Source organism: Pipistrellus kuhlii, unplaced genomic scaffold, assembly GCF_014108245.1.
Source record: "Pipistrellus kuhlii isolate mPipKuh1 unplaced genomic scaffold, mPipKuh1.p scaffold_m20_p_6, whole genome shotgun sequence".
NCBI lineage: Eukaryota > Metazoa > Chordata > Mammalia > Chiroptera > Vespertilionidae > Pipistrellus > Pipistrellus kuhlii.
This window is the reverse complement of record NW_023425562.1, coordinates 66165973-66189813: the sequence shown is the minus strand read 5'-3', so window position 1 is coordinate 66189813 and position 23841 is coordinate 66165973. Positions and strand designations below refer to the sequence as shown.

At 36.7% G+C, this 23841-nt stretch overlaps 1 protein-coding gene across 1 annotated transcript in view; it reads right to left on the bottom strand.

Moving 5' to 3' along the window:
- Positions 1–23841, bottom strand: part of MACROD2 (mono-ADP ribosylhydrolase 2) — a 1879699-nt gene that overhangs the window by 1276226 nt on the left and 579632 nt on the right. Inside the window, exon 5 of the mRNA XM_045574651.1 lies at positions 3139–3255. Within this exon, the coding sequence (XP_045430607.1) occupies positions 3139–3255 (117 nt within the window). The remainder of the gene's footprint in view (positions 1–3138; positions 3256–23841) is intronic.

Genomic DNA, 23841 nt, shown 5'->3' with positions numbered 1-23841 from the left:
AAGTCTCCAAAGTTCCAATTACATGAGCAGCCCTTAGTTCAGTTCCTTCATCATCTCCTTAGCAATAGCCTTCAATGAAATATGGGCCTATATTCTTTCACTCTTCAGATTACTTTTGAAAAGAAAAACTGGATATTTTACATCAAAACAAATTATTCAAAACATCCAAGCCATAAACTAAACATCTGAGGCTTATCATTCCTCCAATCAGGATATCCTATATAATATGAAAATTGTCCACTCAGCCTGGAGTTGGACCAGGAGTTTAACCAGGGGCTGGGAGCTGGGCCAGCTGCAGCAGTGGCTGCAGGTGGCAGGAGGCAGGGGGATGGGAGGCCCTGCCCACAGCGGGGGCAGGTAGTTGCTAGGGGCCCTACCCATGCATGAGTTCCATGCACTGGGCCTCTAGAAGACAATAAGTATATTTAATTCAAATACAAGCGTTTATAAATAGATTAATTTAGCAAGGAAAAAAAGAAGGTAAAGAAGAAGAAAAGACCAGTCCAAAATTACCCAGTTTGTCTATAACCCATATGATAGCATTTTACAAACAAGTTGCTGATGCATGAAGATATTATCACTAGTGGCTGAATGACTGGCTTTAGTGCCCCAGTAATGATAAATCCACTGTCACAGAGGACAGACAGGAGCTAGTCTCAGCTGTCAAACTGTCATGGAGTTATTAAATATGGAGGGAAAATGACCCAAACAGTATGTAATGAGCTTCCTTTTCATTCTCTCGTTACAAAAGCACATCTGTGGATTGTTAATGACTCTCTGAAATGGATGAACCGAATTGATGAGAAAGGAAAACATCTCTCAGGGAGCAGAAAAGAAAAAGGGAACACACAGGATGTTTAGAAAATATAATTTAAAATAGGAGGGCTTGTGAAACTTCTGTGCCATATTATAAAGTGGCATATAAATGTAAGCTATCATTACTCAGTCTTGTATTGCCTCCCTTGCTTTTCTTTATGTTGTAATATAAATTGTTAAACCTTACTAAATACAGAAAAGTATCAGGACATTCACAGAATCTGTCGGCGTGACTTTAGGATGTGGCACTGCTATTCCAATCTGGCAATTTCTATTAGTACGTTTCTTTTGCATTTTTTTCAAGACATGCCCTGTAGGCTGTGTGCAGGGACTTAAAGGCGTGTCAGGCTCTCACATGCCAGCTCACGGGGATTCTGTATCAAGTCCTGATGACATTTCTTGTCTAGATTTCTTGTCTCACCTGCCCTGGGATGAGCAAGAAAGCTGCACTTTAGTTCAAAGATATGGCTCAATCGCAGAATTTCTCCAGCTTCTGTATTGGTATTATTGACCTTTGTACCTCAGAGCCTGGTATTGTACACTTCTTCAACAATCCTGAACTAAGCTGAAGGAGTTATTTAGAAAGATGTTAGACAAGAACCAGAACATTAAACAAGATTGTCATAGTGTCAACCCATACACTAGAGCCACCATTTCATTTGATCATATTTAGCAATTCCAATTTACTTGAATTCAGAAATCTCAGGGCTGAAAAATTTTTGGTATGTGCTTTAATATATAAAAAAGTAGTGAATCAATAGGGGACCAGGCCTTCTTCTCTGGGTTAAGGACAGATACAAATCTAAAACAAATTGATCATATGCTTGCGCTCAGAGTGATACTGGTTAACTATATCACAAAGATATTATGTTGTTAAAAAGAATGACCAATATTTATAAACAGTGGGCCACATAACCTTATAAATGAAATCACCTTTAATACTCAGGCTCTCCAAGTCCTAGGGAGAACTTCTCTGAACACAATGTGCACAAGGGACCTTATTTGACATCACCAACTAAAAGTGAGGGGTCATTTGGCACAAGGTTAAAATAGTAACAAAGAAAAAAAAATGAAAAGTCATGAAAGGGAAAATTAAACAGTATACATTTGATATACTTTCAGTCACAACCCACTGTGAGGAACATAGGATGCAGTATTATAGTATAACTTTTATAAAGAAAAAAAAACATCTTAGTATATTACTATTTACTAAAAACCCTCAGATCTAAACTTATTTTCAAGTAATCTTTGCATTGTAACACTCTCTCTCTCCTCACACAGATCCACAGGAAATCCATTCTTACACAACCTGCCTGTACAAGACCAAAGAGTATCCTACAGATTGCAATGTTAGTCACATTTTCTCCAGAGCTAAAACAAAAACCAGCTTTACATTTAAAAAAAAATTCATGTCATATTCTTCCTTTTTATTGAATTTATTAGGGTGACACTGGTTAACAAAATTATACAAGTTTCCGATGTACAATTCTACATCACATTATCTTCACACTGTGCTGTGTGTTTACTTTCACATGAAATGTACTCCCAGATCCAAGAAATATCATAAGAAGCAGGTACATGAATAAAAAAATTAATCAGTGTCTCAGTTTTGGATCAATGCACACCCTTAACTGTGAAACTCTCTGCCTCGAGCCCCAGGCCCTGAAGATAATGTGATTAAAAAAAGAATGTGTGCCTCTAGCCAGTTTCCTTCTTACTGTTCTAATTCCACACCACCTCATCCAGTTGGCTAAATGACTAACCAACAAGGTCAATCAAATGCAATACTTCTCTCTATTCAAATATAATGGAAATTTTGACCATTCCACATTCAAAGAGCAAATACATTCTCACACTGACAACCACATTCCACCGGCTTTTCCCTGAAAGGGAAGTGTGACAGATGCCTTGGCTATAATTGCCAATCAGCCTTTACATGGCAGCTGAAAACACAATACATCACTTTGATCTCCTTTGCTCTAAACACATCTACAATCAAGAAACCTGAACAAGGAATAAGAAATTGGCATTGTTTCCAGAAGCTGTCACTCAATGGCACTTAAATACTATACTATATTTTTTGCTCATATTTTTATTTCTCTATTTCAGAGACCGTCTGTCGAAAGTCTGAACAAAAAAACGACTATAGTTAAATGAATACATTTAGATATTTGGAAAACACATTCTATTGCCAGGTAGAAAACAATATAAGCACATTTAATTAAATACCACCACTACCATTTCCTTCCCTAGTTACACACCTGAGAAATAAAACAAAGCAAGAACGCTCCTCATATTCTGAAACATGAGAGTTGTACTCACATTTTGCAGGAAGGTCATAGCCACATGTGATTTTCGCATGCCCAGTCTCACAGCCATTCAGGGTACGGCATTCAGCTAGCAAACAGGGGCCAGCCGCTCTGTGAATGCAGCCATCCACTGGGGGAGAGAGAAGAAAGTTAGCCCGTTGTTGGCCTTTTGGAAATAAGTGACACATTTGATATATAGAAAGAAAAGTAACTCAGTTTGTTCCTATTGGAAACCACCTTAGCCCATGGAGGAAACGCATGGTGTCCAATCCCTCAAACACTATGTTCTCCCCTTCCCCATAATACATGTGTGTTCAGGGTAAAAAGTACAGGGGGTGAGCAAAAATAGAAGGATTTTTAGAAGTAGTGTGCTACTGCCGAAACCAGTTTGGCTCAGTGGATAGAGGTCAGCCTGCAGACTGAAGGGTCCCGGGTTCGATTCCAGTCAATGGCATGTACCTTTGTTGCAGGCACATCCTCAGTAGGGGGTGTGCAAGAGGCAGCTGATCAATGATTCTCTCTCATCGATGTTTCTAACTTTCTATCCCTCTCTCTTCCTCTCAGTAAAAAATCAATAAAATACATATTAAAGAAAAAAAAGTAATGTGCTACTAAATGTTAAAAATATATATCTTCTTGAGGTGGGGGGAATCTATTATTTGAAGCATTTTGCATTTTGCAATTTCAGTGGTGTAATTATTCTCATGTCCATTTCTTTTTCTTTTCTTTTTTTTTATTGATTTTTGTACAGAGAGGAAGGGAGAGGGATAGAGAGTTAGAAACATCGATGAGAGAGAGTCATCAATCAGCTGCCTCTTGCACACCCCCTACTGGGGATATGCCCGCAACCAAGGTACATGCCCTTGACCGGAATCGAACCCGGGACCCTTTAGTCCCCAAGCCTACGCTCTATCCATTGAGCCAAACCGGTTTCGGCTCTCATGTCCATTTCAAACTATCAAGGCCATGTCACTGAACACAAAGTCGAGAAAAATTAGTAACACTTCTATTTCTGATGAGCTGATAAGCATTGCCTTCAAAACACAAACATGACACAGACATGACTGACCTGCTGCAGTGTCTCAAACAAGTCACTAAGTGACAAGCAAGGGTAGCTTAGGTCATGATAAACACCCATAGAACCACCCTCACTGGACAGGGACTGAAACAGAACTTGGGTGCCACTGCTCCAGCTCTGTAAATGAGCAGGCTCCCCAACCGCAGGTCTCTTGGCTCTCTGGCCTCCCATCCTGCACCCCATCATATCTGGCCTCTCCAGTGAGAGTCACCGTTTCAAAATACAAATCAGCTGCCATTGGAAATGAGAACTGCATGACTGGATTGGGATCGAATGCACAGGTGGAGAGCTATAAATCAGGACATTGAGAACTTGTATTCTTCGTTATTTTTGAATGGTGTCCTTGGACAGAAAGGAAACACAAGATTGTAAAGATGTGAAACTATATCAGGATTATTAGTGGTCTTAAGATTGTCCCCTTCTCTCCACAGTTCACAAGATTATGTCATTATTATTATTATTATTATTATTGTCATTATTTTGTGAGGAAGCTGGATATTTGGCGGGAGATTGTCATTGAGGGACATAACACTTTTTAATGTCCCAGTGGCTTTGCAACCACTGACTGCCTTGAAGACATCACTTCTGGCTGAATAAGTCTCCTAGAAAAACTGTCTCTTCTGGGCTTTCCTACATCACTACTTGCATATCTCTGTAGTTTGAGAATGAACCTGGGCCTCAAAGGTGCTCACAAAAAAAAAATAAAAAATGACATCACTCCAGACTACACTAAACCACTGTGTTTTAGCTCTAACCAATTTGGCTCAATGGATAGAGCATTGGCCTTAAAGGTCCCAGGTTCAATTCTGGTCAAGCGCATATACATTGGTTGCAGGCACATCCTCAGTAGTGGGTATGCAGGAGGCAGCTGGTCCATGTTTTCTCTCTCATCGATGTTTCTGGCTTTCTATCCCTCTCCCTTCCTCTTTGTAAAAAAAAAAAAAATCAATAAAATATATATATTTTAAAAATAAACACAAAATAAACCACTATGTTTTAGAAAACCTATATACTGAGATCCAGACACTTTATCAGACTTGTTATGCTTAAGCCCCACTTTTCTTAGAAATCAGTACCCATAACGACACTGCTTCCCATGGCCATGGGTGGAACATGAGTAACACTGGGCATGAGCAGCACCAGCTTAGTGGGTACAGTGCATATGCCCCACTCCTTAAGTGGAAATTTTGTGTAAATATTAAAGTAACTTTTTTCCTTGTTTAAAAATGAGGAATATAAAGAAGCAAGCAGAATATGAAAACCACCATTTACCACCTAAACAACTCAGAATTCTGCTCTTCATACTTTCACTGTTTATGCACACACATACTCACACACATACTTTCTTCTTTAAAATTTTTAATATATTTTGTTTAAATTCTCTCTTATGGCAATTTTACTTTTTAAAATGTATTCTATGAAATAACAGAAGCGCACATGTCAGCAAGAGATAGGCCAAAGTTGTTCATATAGTGAAAATTGGAAATTACCCAGATAGAGAGGTGGTTAAATAAATCAAAAGACTTTTTATCAATGCAATGAACTATTATACAGCTCGTTAAAATAACAGGCCAACTCTATATGTAAATATTTATAAACATGAAAATATTTCTAAGTGAAATGCCATTTACAAGAGTATATGTAATATAGTCACACTTTCATTTACAAAGTTATACAAACAGTTATATATACACAATTTATATAGATATACATATAGGTGTATTGGAAAATTTATAAAACAATATAGAAAGTGATTATGAGATGGAAAACAGAGGGTGAGCCTATTAAGAGAAAAAAAAATGACCCTAATAAGTACTTCAAATATTTTATTTTATAAATATGTTTTTATTGATTTCAGAGAGGAAGGGAGAGGAAGTGAGAGATACAAAATCAGTGATGAGAGAAATCATTGATCAACTGCCTCCTGCACATCCCCCACTGGGAATCAAGCTCACAATCTGGGCATGTGCCTTGACCAGGAATTGAATTATGACCTCCTGGTTAATAAGTTGACACTCAACCACTGAGCCAACTTCTTCAACTATTTTAAAGTGAACATATTTTCTTGGCAAAGAGATAATGAATTACTCAGTTTGAAATGGATAACTAAAATGGGATTCAATAGTATACTTAATCATATGCTGTCACATATTATCTACATTATTTAGATTGCAGCCTAATGCAGTTTGTAGATATGTAATTCTCAAAATCTTCAAGGTTATACCAGCATTCCTTTCTGCTGAAAGCCTAGCTGAAGAACTATTTAGTAATAATGACTATAGCTTAAATGTATTGAGTGCATCTATGTGCCAGGCATTATAATGAAGACAACCTTTAAGGTAGATACTAACTTTATTATCTCCATTTTATAGGAGTTTAGCAGAGGTTAGTAATTTGCCTACATTCACAAAATATTGGAAAGGTGACTCAAAACTTCCAGTTTATCTGATACGGCAATTATTCTCTTAACCATTATAATTCACTGCCTTAAGGAATTGAATCAGACACTCTTACCTCAATTCCTGCATGTGGTATATTGAACCACTACATTACATTAATTTTTTAATTCATGTAATTCTATTCATGAGTTATAATTTAAAAACAACCATATGCACAGGTTTTTCAGTTTTGATGAGTTTTAACAAAATTATATACTCAAGTAACCATGATGTCAATAAAGATATAACATGTTTCCTTCAATCCAAAAAAGTTATTTTGTGTTCTTTCCATCCTATTTCCCTTCTTAGCACCCAGAGGGACCTATGTTCTAGTTTCATTCACCATAGCTAAGTTTTGCCTAGTACATAACTTCAACCTTCATATAGAGATAGAGAAGGAGGTGATCACTTCTTTCACTTAGAACATGAATATATATATATATTATATATACAAAATATTATATATATTAATATATATATATATATATATATATATATATATATATATATATATATATATGTTTTACAGAGAGGAAGGAAGAGGGATAGAGAGTTAGAAACATTGATCAGCTGTCTTCTGCACACCCCCTACTGGGGATGTGCCCCTAACCAAGATACATGCGTTGACTGGAATCGAACCTGGGACCTTTCAGTCCGCGGGCTGATGCTCTATCCACTGAGCCAAACCCGTTAGGGCCATTTAGCAAATTTTTTAGATTCATCTGTATTGTTGCATGAATTAGTATATCATTCTTTTTTATTCTTGAGTAATATTCCATTGTTGAATATACCATGATTTCTTTATCCATTCATCTGAATGGCAGTATTGTAAGAAATTAGGAAAATTCCTGGGCAAGTGGAATAGGGAAACTGAGACAAGAAAATAAATCTTGGCCAACTTGCAGCTAGCTTGTAAAACACAAAACCTTATCTCCCCAACCAAGGACACTTGAGAGAAAATGGTTAATACATAGCTTAAATCACCCTGGAACTGCAAATGCAGGGGGAGAGGAAGAGGGGAAAGAAGAAGAGTGTTTCTCATCCACTGAACAAAGAAGTCAGCAGTCCTGGAAAATCAGAAGATCTCATAAATTCTGGGAAAAGTCACAACAAAGTAAAAGGGTGACCTTGAACTCTAGTCCATTGGCCAAAATATCCTACAGAGGAATCTTAAAACCTATAGACAGAAAAGTATAAACCCCCTAATCCTCCACCAGGAGAGGTACTCAGATTACACCCACTTGTGCTGTACATTTACTTGCTTTACTCTCTTAATAATTTTGCTTGCTTTGCTTCAGTGCTGCTATCTGTCACTCATGTGAAGTCTTTCTTATGAGATTGACAAGAGCTGAGGAGGAGAGCAGACACCTCATCTGACTCAGGGGTCTGTCCAATAACAATCTGCAAATGGACATTGCAGTATTTATAATTTTTATCTACTATGAATAAATCTTCATTTATGTAAAAGTCCTTTGTGGTGCCCTAACTGGTTTGCCCTATGGACTTAAGGGCCCCAGATTTGATTCCGGAAAAGGGCATGTACCTTGGTTTCAAGCACATCCCCAGTGGGGAGTGTACAGGAGGCAACTGATCAATGTTTTTCTCTCATTTATGTTTCTGACTCTCTATCCCTCTCCCTTCCTCTCTGTAAAAAAAAAAAAAATCAATAAAATCTATTTTTAAAAAATGTCCTTTGTGGTTATATATATTTTTGTCCATTGAACAAATATTTATTAGTAAAATTACTGTTCTTTATAAAAATATTGTACTTTATAAAGAACATACAGTTTTCCCAAGTGATTATACAAATTTATATATACCCCCTAATCAATATATAAGAATTCAAATTTTGGTCCTAGCGGGTTTGGCTCATGGATAGAGTGTTGACCTGGGGACTGACGGGTCCCAGGTTAAATTCTGGTCAGGGGCACATGTCCAGGTTGTGGGCTCAATCCCCAATAGGGGGCATGCAGGAGGTAGCCAATCAATGATTCTCTATCATCATTGATGTTATCTCTCTCTCTCCCTCTTCCTTTCCTCTCTGAAATAAATAAATGTTAAAAAAAAAAAGAATTATTCAAATTTTGGCAATACTTTGGTCTTGTCAGCTTTTTAAATTTTAGCAGTTACAATAGATATAAAAGGCTATCTCATGATTTCTATTTGCAATATCCTTATAATGAATGATGTTAAGTATCTTGCCAAGTGCTTATTGGACATTCATATATTCTTTTTGGAAGTGTCTGTTAATATCTTTTGCTACTTTTCATTGTCTTTTTATTACTGAGTTGTGTTAAATCTGTTACGATTTAACACAACTATTCTTCATGTCTTATGTTGTAAAGCCTAATTTTTAAAATTTCAAATATATTTTTTTCAATCTTGAGATTTTCATTTGGTTCTTTTTCTTAAGGTTTTCAGGCTGGGACATGTAGACAAGCCAATTCACGTAATGTGTACATCTCTGGAATGTGGGAGGAAACTGGATTCCCCAGAGAACCCATGCAGACACGGGGAGAATGTGCAAATTCCACATGGATTGTGGCTCTGGATTAGAATCAATTCTTTCTTTTTTATTCTCATCACTTTATAACAAAGTGATGATGAATAAAATGATGTTTATATTCATTTATAGATTCTATATTCATATATTCTATAGATGCTATGTTCATATATAGATTTTGAGGCTCCACCACTCTGTGACTGTCTTCTTTCTGAATCCTCATATGAATTCCTAGTCATTTTGCCAACCCTGAGTTCAGTCCTATGATTGTTAATGCCAATTAAACTATTGCAAGAGCCCTATCAGCCACTTGCCATGTAGGTAGAAATGACCCTCATCATCAAAATCACACAATGTGATTTCCTTCTTTCAAAGATTGAAATCTCTTTAGTTTCAGCCTGCTTTTAGTTGCTTTCTAGCATCCAAAAACAGTTTTGGTTTTTTGGGTTTTTTTTACAGTTTGTCAAGAATTTATAATTAATATTGATAGAAAAGCTAGTCTGATATCAGCTCTTCTGTCATCATCAGAAGCTGGAGGTATACACCACATTTTTGCTTGGTTAAATCATTATCTCATATTACTTCAGAGCTATATACTTGCAGGGCTCTTGGAAAAAGTGTGTGGAAGAAAAAGACGATGATGATATCCATAATATCAATGCTGTGCTTGCTTAAAAGTGTTGTTATGTATTTGAAAGAAAACAAGTCTCTCTATATGCACAACCTCAATATTAGAGTTTACATTTTTCTAATCTACTGTCAATTGTTTTGCTAGACTTCTTTTCCCAAAAGCAAGTCTGATTTATTACTTTCCCACTAAAGTAATGTTTGCTATTCCTCATGTCTTATGTTATAAAGCCCTTAATTCTAAATTATGGTCTTTTAGACCCTTCACGAATGTGGTTTCAACTTACCCTCCTAATCTCACATCATCCCACTCTTTCTCCTTTGGCATCTCATCAGTCTGAACTCAGGACAGCTAAATCCTCACCATTCTCTAAACAAAGAGTTTCTTTGCAAAGTACTCTCCATCCAGAGGATCTAGCTACACCTCCTTTTTCCCCAGTCTAGCAAGGACTGTCTCATTTTTCAACTTCTAGTTCCAGAATTTTCTTCTCTAAAATCACAACCTTTATAGGGAAAAATGCATTTTTTTAATGTTCTCATAATATTCTGTTTTGTTTTGTTTGTTTTTGTTAATCCTCACCCAAAGACATTTCTTCCATTTGATTTTTAGAGAATGGAAAGGAGAAAGACAGAGAGAGAGAGAGAGAGAGAGAGAGAGAGAGAGAGAGAGAGAGAGAGAGGGAGGGAGGGAGAAATGTGTCTGATAGAAACACATCAACTGATTGCCTTGCACAGGCACCACTTAGCACACTGTTTTCTACCCTGATTTTTATAGATATAAATTATTTAATGCTATTACATAAACAAAACAGATTGTTGTTTATATGCTAAAAAGTCTGTCTCCTTCCTTAGTCTACTAGCACCAGGAGGCACCTAGGAGGTGGCTTATTCTTTTGTATATCCCAGTGACCTTAATGACTGACTTATATTTATAGCATTGAATTAAATATAATTAAATGTTGCAAAGAGTAGTGTGTCTTTTTTTAAATAATACTAAGGAAGTGGTCAGTCTAGTTAAATCCAAAGAGTCTGAAATTTAAAAGTAAAGTCAAATACACAGTTGTATATTATAGTTGCAAATCTAGCAATTAGTTTCTCCAAGGAAAGTGTTAACAATGCATATAATCTAAAATTCATCCCTTCTGTCAGGTACAGCGCAGCCTTGTTTCCCTGAGAGCCAGGCTGAAAAGGCAGCAAAGGAACAGTGGTGAGATGTGAGACGCAGCGCAGGTGCACTATTTCAGCCTCCTTCACAGTTGGGAAAATGGCCAACACTCAGGCTGGCATCAAATGGGTTCAGTCTGACCCAAAATGCCTAAGCCCAATTACAATTAAAAACAACCACCACCATAACAATAACAAGCCACCAACAACAACCAAAAACAAGCCCAAAATCAAAAGAAGGAAAGTTGGACACAGTTTTCCAGAGAGCAAAATGACTGTTTATGCCTCTTATCCCACCAAAGAAAAATAGACAATTAAGCTCCAAAAATAAATATCTCACCAAAGCTCATTTATTTTTCTTCCTAGGCATATGGCTAGAGAGCACTTCCCAGACTCCCTTTAGTTATGTAGGGTAACAAGACGGAGTTCTGTTTAAAAGTTTATGAGTAAACTTGCCTAACTACTTCCCCATCCAATCCCTAAAAATCCTGCACATGATCATCCATTATCGGAAGGCTGGATGTAGAAGATTCAGGGTAACTAAGTGGAAAGTACCCGAATCCCTAAATAACTTTGTGGAAACGAGCTCCCCTGTCCCTACTTCCCATAATGGGCTGTCAATCAAGTGCTAGATAAACCTTTATCATATAAAGCCCATGAGATCTGGGTATGTTGGTGATAGCAGTTTATCTTGACTAATATATTTTACTTCTGTTGTAAATATGATAATGGTGATGTTTAGTCAGCTTGATTACTGCTACTTCTTAAACCTTTATGCAAAAAAAAAAATCAGATTTTACTACTGAAATGAACATATTGTATCATGTTGGCCAAGTTCCTTCCCTGAGGTATGCCTCAGAGTCTTAATCATACTAGTCTCTGCGCACCGAAGCCAGCTTGTCCTAATTAGTCACATAGCTGTTCCCCCTACTTTGTGATTACAACCGGACTGGTACAAGAAAAAGACTGAGGCCTGCCTAAAAACTGTCTGTGGTTATGGTCAACCAGTAATGGAATGATCACTGAGGTCACTCACAGGGCTACGAGGAAGCTGGCTGCAGCTTCTTCCAAAAAACAGGCCTTTAGCTGCGCTGCCACACTTGTCATTTACCATCCTGACAGCAGCAAAGTGCTCGCAGGCAGATGGTTAACGCAAACGGGGGCCTCTGATTCCCAGCATATTCCATCCAGTTTTTTAACAAAAGCTAAAGGCAGAAGACTTCAGCCTATTAATTAGGCCATCTTATTTTTGTTTCCTTACATGATTGCCCAAAGAATTGGACTGTCTGAGAGTGAGGTAGAAAGGTGAGTTTCAGTTGTGCTTGGGGGGAAATTTGTTTTTCACTTTTGTCAATTTTACCTTGTGGTTTAGAATTTGAGAACAGTTTTGGGGGATAGTCTTTCTGTCGCTATTTAAATAGCTAAAATAAAGAAAAAAGAAATGGTGTATAAAACTGCTTCAGTTTTTCTGACCTCGGATTTATTTTACCTCATAATTCCAAACAGTATTCTTTAGGCAAAGCTCCCCATTTTATAAACAAATAAAACAATTAATCCTGAAAATAGAGTAGAAAGAACAAGCCACAAAGGACTGAATAGGAATCATCAGGTATGGTGGACCAGAGATGGTAAGGGCTAACAAAAAACAGGATTTCTAAATACATATTTGGAAAAATACTAAAAGCACTATTTAGTAAAATCCAGTCATTTTAGATGTTGGTCCTATGAGGTCTCTTTCTTGTCTTACAAAGATAATTTTCTAAACCGTTTTTAGCACGGGGACTTTGAAGTTCTTAGATGCGCACACATTCATTTAATCTTCTGTAAATAAAAGACAGTAACTTAATCTAAAGCAGCCACACAAATCATATTAGCCTGAAAAAAATAAGAGGCTCTCTCATTGAATATATCTGTTAGAAGCCCAAGAGGATACAAAAGAGTTCTTTTGAAATAAAATCAACATAAATTTATTAAATAACTACCTTAAACAAAGCATTCTGAAAGAAAGCCATAAGGTAATCAAATAATGATAATAATATGTCCCATCTTTGAGGATTTATTGGGGGCCTTCTGGTGTGCTGAGCGGAATGCCATCTTTCACCCCACCAGAGACCATGTTGCCGAGGGAGGCAGGAAGGTTCTGGGGCCAGAAGAAGAGCACCACCACCCAGCACCCTGTGCTTTGATTTCCACATCTGTAAAACAGGCACCTCATACGACCTCTATTCAAAATCACAGGTGCTTTGTAAGTAAATTACTATATGACAAGCACTTTGACTAATGCCTGACATGTTGCTAATATGTAATACACATTGATTAGGCTATTGCACTTAATCACCATAACATTTTTCAAGATCTGCTACTACAACTACTTAAATAATAAAGAAGTAACAGTTAAGAAACCAATGTAAGATCATTTTGGAGCTGTGGTCAGAGCTCATGTTTGCTTAAATTTTAAGTCTGTGTTCTCAGTCCTTACTCTCTCCTACCTCCATCAATAAACCTTGGTCTCTCCTGTAGGAAGCCAATCAATTAGGACAGAAAGTCTTGGGAGCATGTTTTCACTAAAATAAAACATAACCAACAATATATGGAATATCTTAGCACAGAGAATACATCTTTTAATAGATCAACAATGCTTTTGGGAGTATGCGCATGCTAATGTTTTACAGTTCATAAAGCCCATTGACATAATTACCATCTATTTAATTCTCAAAATAATTTTCCAAGTTGGTCTTGAACTTTATTACTTTTACCACTTTATAGCTGAGAAAACTTAACAAGTGCAAGAAAAGATGACTAACTTCATCACCCATTAAGTGGCTGATATAATTTAAGTTTCATGGCTCTCAAAGTGAGGTCAGTATCAGCTGGGGACTCTGATAAAAAGTATGGAGTCCTAGACCAACCCAGATCCATAGAAACAGTCTCTTCAGCAGTGGGACCTAAGAGTCTGCATTTAATAACTTCCACCGATAACAGTGATACACACTGCCAATTGAGAACTTAGAGAATCACTCCTCCATGCAATCTTGCTTTCTCATCAAAGCTCTAGAAGGCGGTGAGCAGTTGGGTCTATGGTGAGTAATCTGAGCATTCACTGGATACAAAAACTTCTGAGTCCTGGCTCTCATAAATCAAAAGACAACCTTTACGTTTAATTAGAGTCATGTTCTCATCTTCCTCCACTCATCCTAATCAAATATCCAAATACCCCCAGCCCTTAACAGCTTGCACTTAAAGCATGAAATATTAGCTAGAACTAGAAGTGAAACCCAGTATTTTGATTAAGTACTGCTTCACTCTGAGATATGGTAATCATGAAACGCCTTGGGCAAGAACAGGTCCCTGGTGCATGGTCTCCGAATTAAGGCTAAAGGATATCCATATATGAGACAGAAGAATATATTGTCACTTTTTGATATTCATAATTTATGAGGTCCAAGTTTACTAATATTTAACATATAGATCAATGGTGCTTTTCTATAATTTATAATTAAACACACATACTTATGTGCACATAAATAAATAGGTACTGAGAGAGGTGCACAATAAAAAAAGAAGTGGTGCCAATAGATATAGTGATAAGACTACTCTAGATTCAAACTGTCAGTCTTTGTCACTTAGAATTTCTGCCTCTAGATAATGGGTACAATATCAATACCTAGTACCTTGTAGGATTTCTATGGTAATTGAATAAAGTAACACTTGTGCGGTGCCTCCATAAGTCCTGAGATAATCTTAGTGTGCTAGATATTTCTCCCACTGAAATTGCCTAATTATTCCTATCTTTGTACTCATGGCAATGTGACTCTATAGGTTTTCCCATTAAGAGATGTCATCTGTTTTGCAACCCCTTGAATGTAGACTGGTCTTGCATCTAATTTTCTTTGACCAACCGAATGAGGCAGAAGTGACTCTATGTCAATTCTAGTTCTAAGCCTTACAAGGCCTTTCACATTTCTGCTCACTCTCTTGGAACCCTGCTCAGCTCCCATGAGAATAAGCCCATGCCAGCCAATGAAGGACAAGAGAGCACATGTGACAAAGACAAGCTATCCCAGCTGAGACCATATTAGACCAGCCAGCACTCAACTTTCCTGGCAACTGAGCACAAACGCATGAGTGAGTTCAGCTAAGATGTGAAGAACTATCTACTAGCTTGTGACAAACCCATAGAATTATGAGTTATATAAATAGCTACTGTTTTAAGCCACTACAATTTGAAAGTGGTTTGTTTCACAGAAAGAGCTGGCTAATATACGTAGCCACCATCATCAGAAAAGACACAAAGCCATAAACCACTCTCAAGTGAAGACAAAAAGGAATACAGTTAAATAGCTGTCAAACTCTTGGGAGGAAAAAAAGCAATACAGTTGAAGTAATCAGGTAAAAAACTAATTCCATTAGAGGTCACCTGTAGGCTACATGAAAGATTTATGTGTCAGGTACTGAATCACATCAATGTTTCCTTTAGGGAGGAAAAGAAATATCTGTGAGAAAATACAATACAATGACAAGGCAATGCACATCTTGAAGCTTCAAAGATGAGAGGAATTTAGCTATTTGAAACAACCTTGGTCTGACTGAAACTTCTCTTCTGAACCTCCTGATCTTGCTGGTCAATTTCACAATGACGTTATGAGGCTATGATCCCAGGAGAAGATGATAAATGTAATAGAATAAACTTCAACACATTTCTTAGTTCAGGAACTTGGAGCCATTTTCAGCTATGGGTCATTTACCTAGCTTTCTTCATCTCTAATCCAAAAGTTTAGCGATTGTTCTTTAAAAATCAGGCAACATGTCTATGTCCTAGAATCTAGAACCTTAACTAATTGTGCAGGTACACAAGAAACAGTGATTTTTGTTTATCCCTGTTGAACTTGAATTTCAAAGTGAGGGTAAGAAACTATGTCTCAGAAATAGCTATAATAGGCTTCACAAACTTTTTCTTAAAAAAAAAAATCAATCAGCTCTATCTCATTAGTAGATGTGAGAGTGAAAAATTCATGTTGATTAACATCCTAATCAGATTCTGATAAAGACATTTTAAGCTGATGCTCACAGCATGGTAAACAAAGAATTTTAAGACCTAACCCAAATCATTATGACAAACATTACTGGTTTTCTACTCATTACCAATTCTCATTTCCCTTACTAACAGAATCCCTAGTATATTGATTTGGGTGGCTATACGACCAACTAGATATCTATATTTACCAGTAGCTCTTTTAAAGATGAAAAATATGAGTAGCCAATTTAGATGGAAGGAAATGACATTGGTGGGCTTCCATGTAACCTCATTACAGAGGATATACCCACACAGATCTTTTAATTTAATATTATTATTATTATTATTATTTGGCTTCCCCACTCTTCTACTTTCACACATGAGAATAAAACCTGGTATTCAAGCTTCAGTAGCCATTTAGGGAGCATGAACATAAAGGCTACATTTTAGTAAGATTACATCTCTGATGGCATCTGTGGAGGAATCACAATACCTTTGAATTACTTCTCATGCAATGAGAGAAAACTTTTTTTGTTGTTTTGTTTTTGTTAATGGGCATGTCTTGTGTAAGCACTATCTGTAACTTGGAGCATAACGTCATTTTAAATGTAAGCATATATTTAATTTAGCTGAGACATGTTCCTTGAAATTCTGAATGAGAAACTTCCTTTGATCATTTAAAAATAAAAAGTGTTAATTACTAGGACATTCTGAGATGACAAAACATCAGAAAGAGAACAATATAGTAGACAAAACTGCCAACAGTTTTGGAGGGGTCAGGGCAATCTTGACCATACAACTAAAGAAAAAGTAGCAGCTGGAAAAGCCTAGAATGTGCCAATCTTGTGGCCATATGACCTTAAGATGGCCTAGATTTCATGAGCTCTTACCAGGGAGACACATTTCTATCAGCAATAAGAATGGATTTACTCAAGGTAGATGCTACTAAAGGCTCCAAAGAAGATAGTGAGGACCAGATTTCTCTGAAAGTCCACAGAGACAGTCTGAATGAGGGTAAATTTGCCAGGTAAAGTTGCCACCCTATTGATATTAATGTAAAGATCTTCCAGACAGAAGATCAATAAATCAATCATAACAGCCTTCAATAACATATTAGACCACAGAAATATCTGTGAGAAAATACAATGACAAGGAAATGCACATGTTGATTCACTGATGTTTTTAAAACATTTCACCTCAGAGCATCAGAATGTACCATCTTTGTAAGTTGACGCAGAACATTTTCCAGGATAGACCACATGTTAGATCACAAAGCAAGTCTCAATAAATTTAAAAAGACTGAAATAATATCAAGCATCTTCTCTGCCCATAATGTATGGAACTAGAAATCAAATGACAAGGACAAAAACTAAAAAACACACAAATATATGAAGCAAAATAACATATTATAACATATAGGTTAACAATGAGATCAGGGAAGAAATCAAAAGATACCATGTTCCAAGCAGAAGAGCTCCCAGCAGGCAATACCAGTCTAGGCACCAGCCTGGCCAATGTGAATGGAGAAGTGCTTACACATAACTAAGACTTCTAGGGTTTCCAGGGGCTGGAGCAGAGAAGAGGACACATGACAAGGACCTCCCACTGAGAGACTGCCAAGGAGCCCAGAGGAAGGCTGGAGAAATCTTAATAGAGACCAGGTCAAGTGTAGGTGCAGAGGCAGGGAGACCTCCTCTTTCTAAGAAATAAATGAGGCAACTTAAATATTTCCTCTTCTATCAGAAACTTTCCAGGGCAGGGACACAAAGCTCAGAACTAGGAATGTAGATCAATATTAACAAGTGCCTCCAGGACAACCTCATTTGGTCTCAGAGAATGAGACCATAGAGAAAGGTGATTTTTCCCCAAGAAATTCAGCTTTTAAACTTCAACTGTGCTACATCCATTTCCTCATTTTCTTCTGAGAAAATAAGTTAATATGTAATTTTGGGGTTCATATTCTCATTTGCTCCAGAAAATACTAATGGTTTTGGGTAATATGATAATTAAAAATCTTCAGGAGAGAAAATGAAATCTCTCTGAACTTTCAACTGGCTGTGCAAAGGAAAATGGTAAAAGCCAGTAGGTATAAATGTATTTGCAAAAATAAAATAAAAATTGTGAGGCATGCACAAAAGCATCTTGGATTTTACGAACTCAGGAACTCATTCTGCTTAACTTTTCAAAGGACTAAGTAAGGTATCTGTAGGTCTGAAGAGATAAACAACATGCAACCCTTTTCCTCAAAGTCCACAAATGCAGGGGGCACTTATTGCTCTAATCCAAACAGTGACTTTTCCTTCTCCCATAATTTATTGTTGAGAGGAGTGTTGGGGAATAAGCTTATGTGAAGAAAAAAATTAGGGGCAAAGAACATTTTGGTCTTTTTGTAAAGTAATAATATTATCTTTTGACTTTTTTCTGATAAAAAAAAAGTTGATCTCACTTTTTTAAAAAACGAATTTTTAGAAAAGGTTACTCCCCCCCCTATATTTCATAACTTAACCCCCTTTTTATTTTAAATAGAAAAAAATTGACACAATAGAATAATTCATAATTTTGATGAAATTTCTTTCCAGTAAAATATTCAAAATATGTGCCTGCATGGATGAATAGTTAACCCTCAAAATATTCATGAAAATAAGTTAGTAAAAAATTCTGAAAGAGTAAAATAAGCACCATATCTTAAACTAAGCTTTTATATTAAAAAGTATTTAATCTAAATACTGGTGGGAACAGAATGCATAATGTCACATGTGATTTTAATAACTACAGTTGCATTGCTATGTATTCATCTAAAATATTTTAAATAAAGAGGTTCAGATCATTCCCCAGTCCCCACCCCCACTTCAGAGAATGTATTGACTTAGAGAAAAAAAAGGGGGGAGGGGGGTTAAGAATGATTTTCATTAGGAATGAATGCCATAATCTGCCATGTGGAACCCATAGAAGGGCCTTGGTGCTCATCAGACCTGCAGTGGGTATTTAGTCCCCAAATCCCAGGCACTTGTTATTTGAATGTCATGGAGGCTCCCACCTCCAGACTCTCAGAGGTGACCCCTGAGATGCTGCCAAAGGAAAATACATTTCCAGAAGTAGATGGAGCAAAACATTCTGTTTGCTTTCCCTTTTCCCCTGCAGGCCCAGTCACAAGGTCCAAAGTGCTTATTGTATGGTGTCCTCTCGACAAATTCCCTCTCAGACCTATTCATCCCCTCTCGGAAACGTTGCCCCAGAATGGCAGCTGAATGCGAAGAAAATGTCAGAGTTTTCTGCTACAGAAGGGTCTCTTTGATGAGAACTTTTGACTCACATACTCACCCATTAAACTTCAAAAATATAGGACTGACCAGGGGTGGGGGCTGAGAGGGAGGGGATGGGTTTCTCTATGCCAATAAAGAAAGTTTTGTTCACTCTTCAAGTTCATAGAAAAGACACTTCAGAGAGGATAAAGCCAGGCCTTGGATAATCCTGCAGCTCACCAAAATGTCTATTTTCCTTTATCCCTAGCGGAACCATTTTTCCCCATGAAATACTTATGGGAGAAGTTAAAATGAGGCACGTGTGTTGGGCTCCACAAAGGAGCCCTATATTTAACAGCACACACATCCAACACCTCAAAAGGTTTTGAAGAAAGCTGTGTTTGTTATGAGGGTTTATGAAATAAAAAGTACAAACTTTCTTATCCCTCCAAATAATATGCAGTGAAATTTACAGCCAAAATAAGGAAGCTGTGCATAATGTAACACTTGGCAGGAATTTTAATCAGTGGATTGGCAAGGCTACATGCAATACTTCAGTTCCTTTTAGACGTGTCTGAGCTTCCTTAATTTTAATACCTCACGCTGGGAGAACATTTAAGAGACTCTGTGCTTTCTGCAGGAGTGCTGAGGAGCAACACAAGCTAAATAGGGAGCAGTGTGGAGGTGATGACAGTTTCAAACCCAGGGAATGAATGATGGTAAGAGACAGATGTGCTGTTATTGTAGAGCATAGCAACAGATTCACATTTTGATAAGGCGTTCCAGCCACACTGCTTGAAGCAGGCAAAGATGCTTCCAGGTATCATTCTGCAATGGGCTTTGTCAGAAGTTTTCACCCAGGACTGTTCTCCCAGTTGAAGCTGTCCAGTAGCCCTCAGTTCCTGAGCAGTCCAACAGCAATCCAAACAGGTTGAAAGTCTGGTCACATTATGTGGACCCCAAACTTGCCATTCCAGAAAGAGTTATTTATAATGTGACGAAAAGCTCCCAGGAACCTGTTAAACCCACCATCCCTTTCAGGATGAAACAAGAGCAAACCTGCCTCTGCAGCAACAACCTTCCAAGAGATCAGGAGAAAATATTTTATTCTCGGCACAGCATTGTAATAACTAGTATCCAGTACTTTCACATGCAGTATCAGGAAATGACATGTTAAGAAAGTCAAAGGATTGAGACACAAATTATATAGTGTTCGGATTTAACTATCACTGGAAGTCTTTTTCTTTAAAATGTTTCCTTTTACTATTTAACTGTCCTTAAGTTTGCAAATGTAGTAAAACCTGGAAACAAACAATGTTTAAAAATATCCTTTAGTGACTCTGTAAAAAAGAAGGTAGCCCTGGCTATTTTGACTCAATGGATAGTGCTTTGGCCTGCTGACTGAAGGGTCCCAGGTTCGATTCCAGCCGAGGGCACGTGCCTGGGTTGCTGGTTCGATCCCCAGTAGGGGGCATACAGGAGGCAGCTGATCAATGGTTCTCTCTCCTCATTGATGTTTCTATCTCTCCCTCTCCCTTCGTCTCTAAAATCAATAATACATATTTAGTAAATGAGAGATGGGGAGAGCAACTTGCTCTGCTCACAGGAATCAAAGATCAAGGGACAGAGAAAGTCCCCAAGTATTTGTAAACTGTTCTGCTAAGAATGTTTTCAGAAATTAATATAAAATATGATCTGTTTAGAGAGAATAATGGTTATTTTTATGCTATGGTATTTTTCTCTAGGTAACTAATAATGTATATATACCATAAGTATCTGGAGAGTTATTATTGGAGGGCTTATAGTGATACAAGTTTTATTAAAACCAAACATTAATGTGACCACAGTTTGGGACATGATTGTTTTCTCAACTATACTACTGATTCCTACCTCCCAATGGGAAGGGCAAACAGCTGAGATTCTGGCAAGCCATAAAACCATACCTCGTGGGCCCTGTAGAAGAGGAATCAGGTGTTGTTTTTTTTGTTTTGTTTTGTTTTGTTTTTAAAAGGCCTTTTAAGAGGTTGCATCTCTTTTTAGCAAATAGTAAGATAAGAATCTTGATAGCTTTTGTTGAAAATGAATATTTGAACTGATGAAAAAATGTATTATCAGAGGGCTGAAGTTAAATCATGCTTCCAAACTCATATGGAGCATTTGATACCAGATAATCCAGGGCGAGTGTACATGGAAGCATTTTGTATGGGAAGATACAAGTGCCCTGGAGAATCTGATGTCAGGTCCAAGGGCTGTGAGAGAAAATGAAATTTGAAGGATGAATATATGTAAGTTAATTATGTAGGGAAAGATGGCTTGAGGAAAAATTCTAATAACTAATTCAGGAGCATAAAAATTATTCCAGTATGATTAAAATTAGGTAAGAATGACTTGACAATTAAAGAAAAGCCATGAGATTTAAGTAATATGAGGTCAGCAGGCATAATATCTGAGGGAACTAGGCATTTCCAACTAAGGCGAATGCAGAAATACAACCATTTCAGAAACAGTTAATAAGAAGATAATCACTTCTTTTATATGTCTATTTATTTATTAAAGTAATGCTTAGCATCATTTTAAAAATTGTTCCTAATTTATTGTCTTTCCAACTTCGTACCACTTCTATCATATATATATATATATATATATATATATATATATATATATATATATATATATATTTTTTTTTTTTTTTTTTTTTTTTAATTAAGCTGCCCTTGAAGTTTTAACTGGTAATTTCTTCTAACTCTTCAACCGGTTATTTTCAGTTACTGAACTCAGTTAAGATGCTGATCAATGAGTTACTTTTCTATTACCTTATTTATTCACTCTTATTTTAACACAATCTCCAGGCACCTCCCGGATTTCATGTACCACTGAGCATGTGGACAGAAATATAGAGAAACAGAACCTTAAACACAAAAATATCTGGAGAGTTATTATTGGGGAGCTTACATAATTAGGATATCTAGCAAACTTCTTTGCCCTAATATCAGAGGATTTCAGGGTCTCTCCACTCCCCTGCAGACAGCTGTCCTTATGTAACTTCTCATAGCCATGCCAATATCCATGTATGACCTCTTTGACTTTAGGCATATATAGCTTCCAGATTCATAGAGGATAGACAAATTTCTTGTCCATTACTATTATTAGTGATCTAGGCAATCTTCTTTGCCCTTTTTGTGTCTCTTCCCTTATTTGGATAATGGAAATTAAAAATCTTATCTTTAAGGGTGGTCTTGAAGATTAGCATTGATCAAGAATGCAGAGCACTTAGGATTTGGTAAGTGCTCATAAAAAGCTATAAGTACCAATAGCTTCATCATTTTATGTAATATAAAGTGTGTTTTTGCATTAGTGTTGGTTTAGAGGGGAAACTAGCAGTTTAAGAGCTGGTCTCAGTCCCAAATCAGAACAATGCAATGGTAGGTACTCCAACTTTAAGGTAGTAAAAAAAAACTGAACCCCTCAAATTAGTATATATTGATAACAGTCTATAAAATTTCCAAATTAAATCTTGCAGTGTTATTATATGCCTAGCTGAAAACAACAAATAAAAACAGTGGTTATTATAGGAGCAAAGGCAATTTTTTTTGTGATGAGGAGGATGCCATGTTCCTCATCTATAATAGCTTCTGAAAAAGTTGCCATGTAAAAATTTATTACACATTCTTTTCAGCCCACTCAAAGCACATAAGGGCTGTCTAAAACATGGGTCTTGTAAATATGCCTGAATGTTATGATTTTGGCTGTAACAGTGGAACTAGGAAGAACTCCAATTGTATCTTTCTGTGTTCTTCCTGATTTATGAGCCAGATCCCTGGTATTTAATGCACATTGGAGAAAACACAATGTTTTCAGTCTATTGTGATTTTTGCAAAAACCAACAATTATCTAATTCTCATCCTTCATAACAGACAAAGAGAATTTAGAAAGTAAAAATATATATTGCCTACTGGCAGAAAAAAAAGACAATGTTATATGTAATAAAGGACCTTCATTAGATCTTGAAATCGTAGTCTATATTCTAGAACTAGAAACCCAGAAGAATTAATGATGAGAATTTAATTTTAAAACTAAATGTCATGACATACCGAATCAAACTAAATACCATGATATAGAGAATCTGAGAAACAGTCCAGCAATTAGTGCATAACTGTATATTTCATGGACTTTTAAAATAATTTATTTGGAAAATTATTTCAAAATTAAAGAGAACTTATAAGGCCAGTAGAGCCTAGATAATCTTCATTCACATTCTGCAATTATTAATATTCTATCACATTTCTCACCATATATGTATATGGCCATCATAAAATATTTACTCATTATACATATTGACCCATTTCATATGTGTATATACACACATATATACACATTTTATATGTTATAAGCACATATAAAATACATAAAGATTATATTCAAACACACACACACACACACACACACACACATATTCTCATTAGCAACCTTTCTTCTAAACTGTTTGAGTACAAAATGCAGACCTGATGCCCTATCATTTCTAAATGTTCCAGTCTATATTTCCCCAAAGCAAGGACACTGTACCCAGAACCACATTATAAATCTCCAGGTCAGGAAATTTAAGCTGGTAAAACCTTACCACCCTATTCAAATTTTATCAATTTTCCCAGA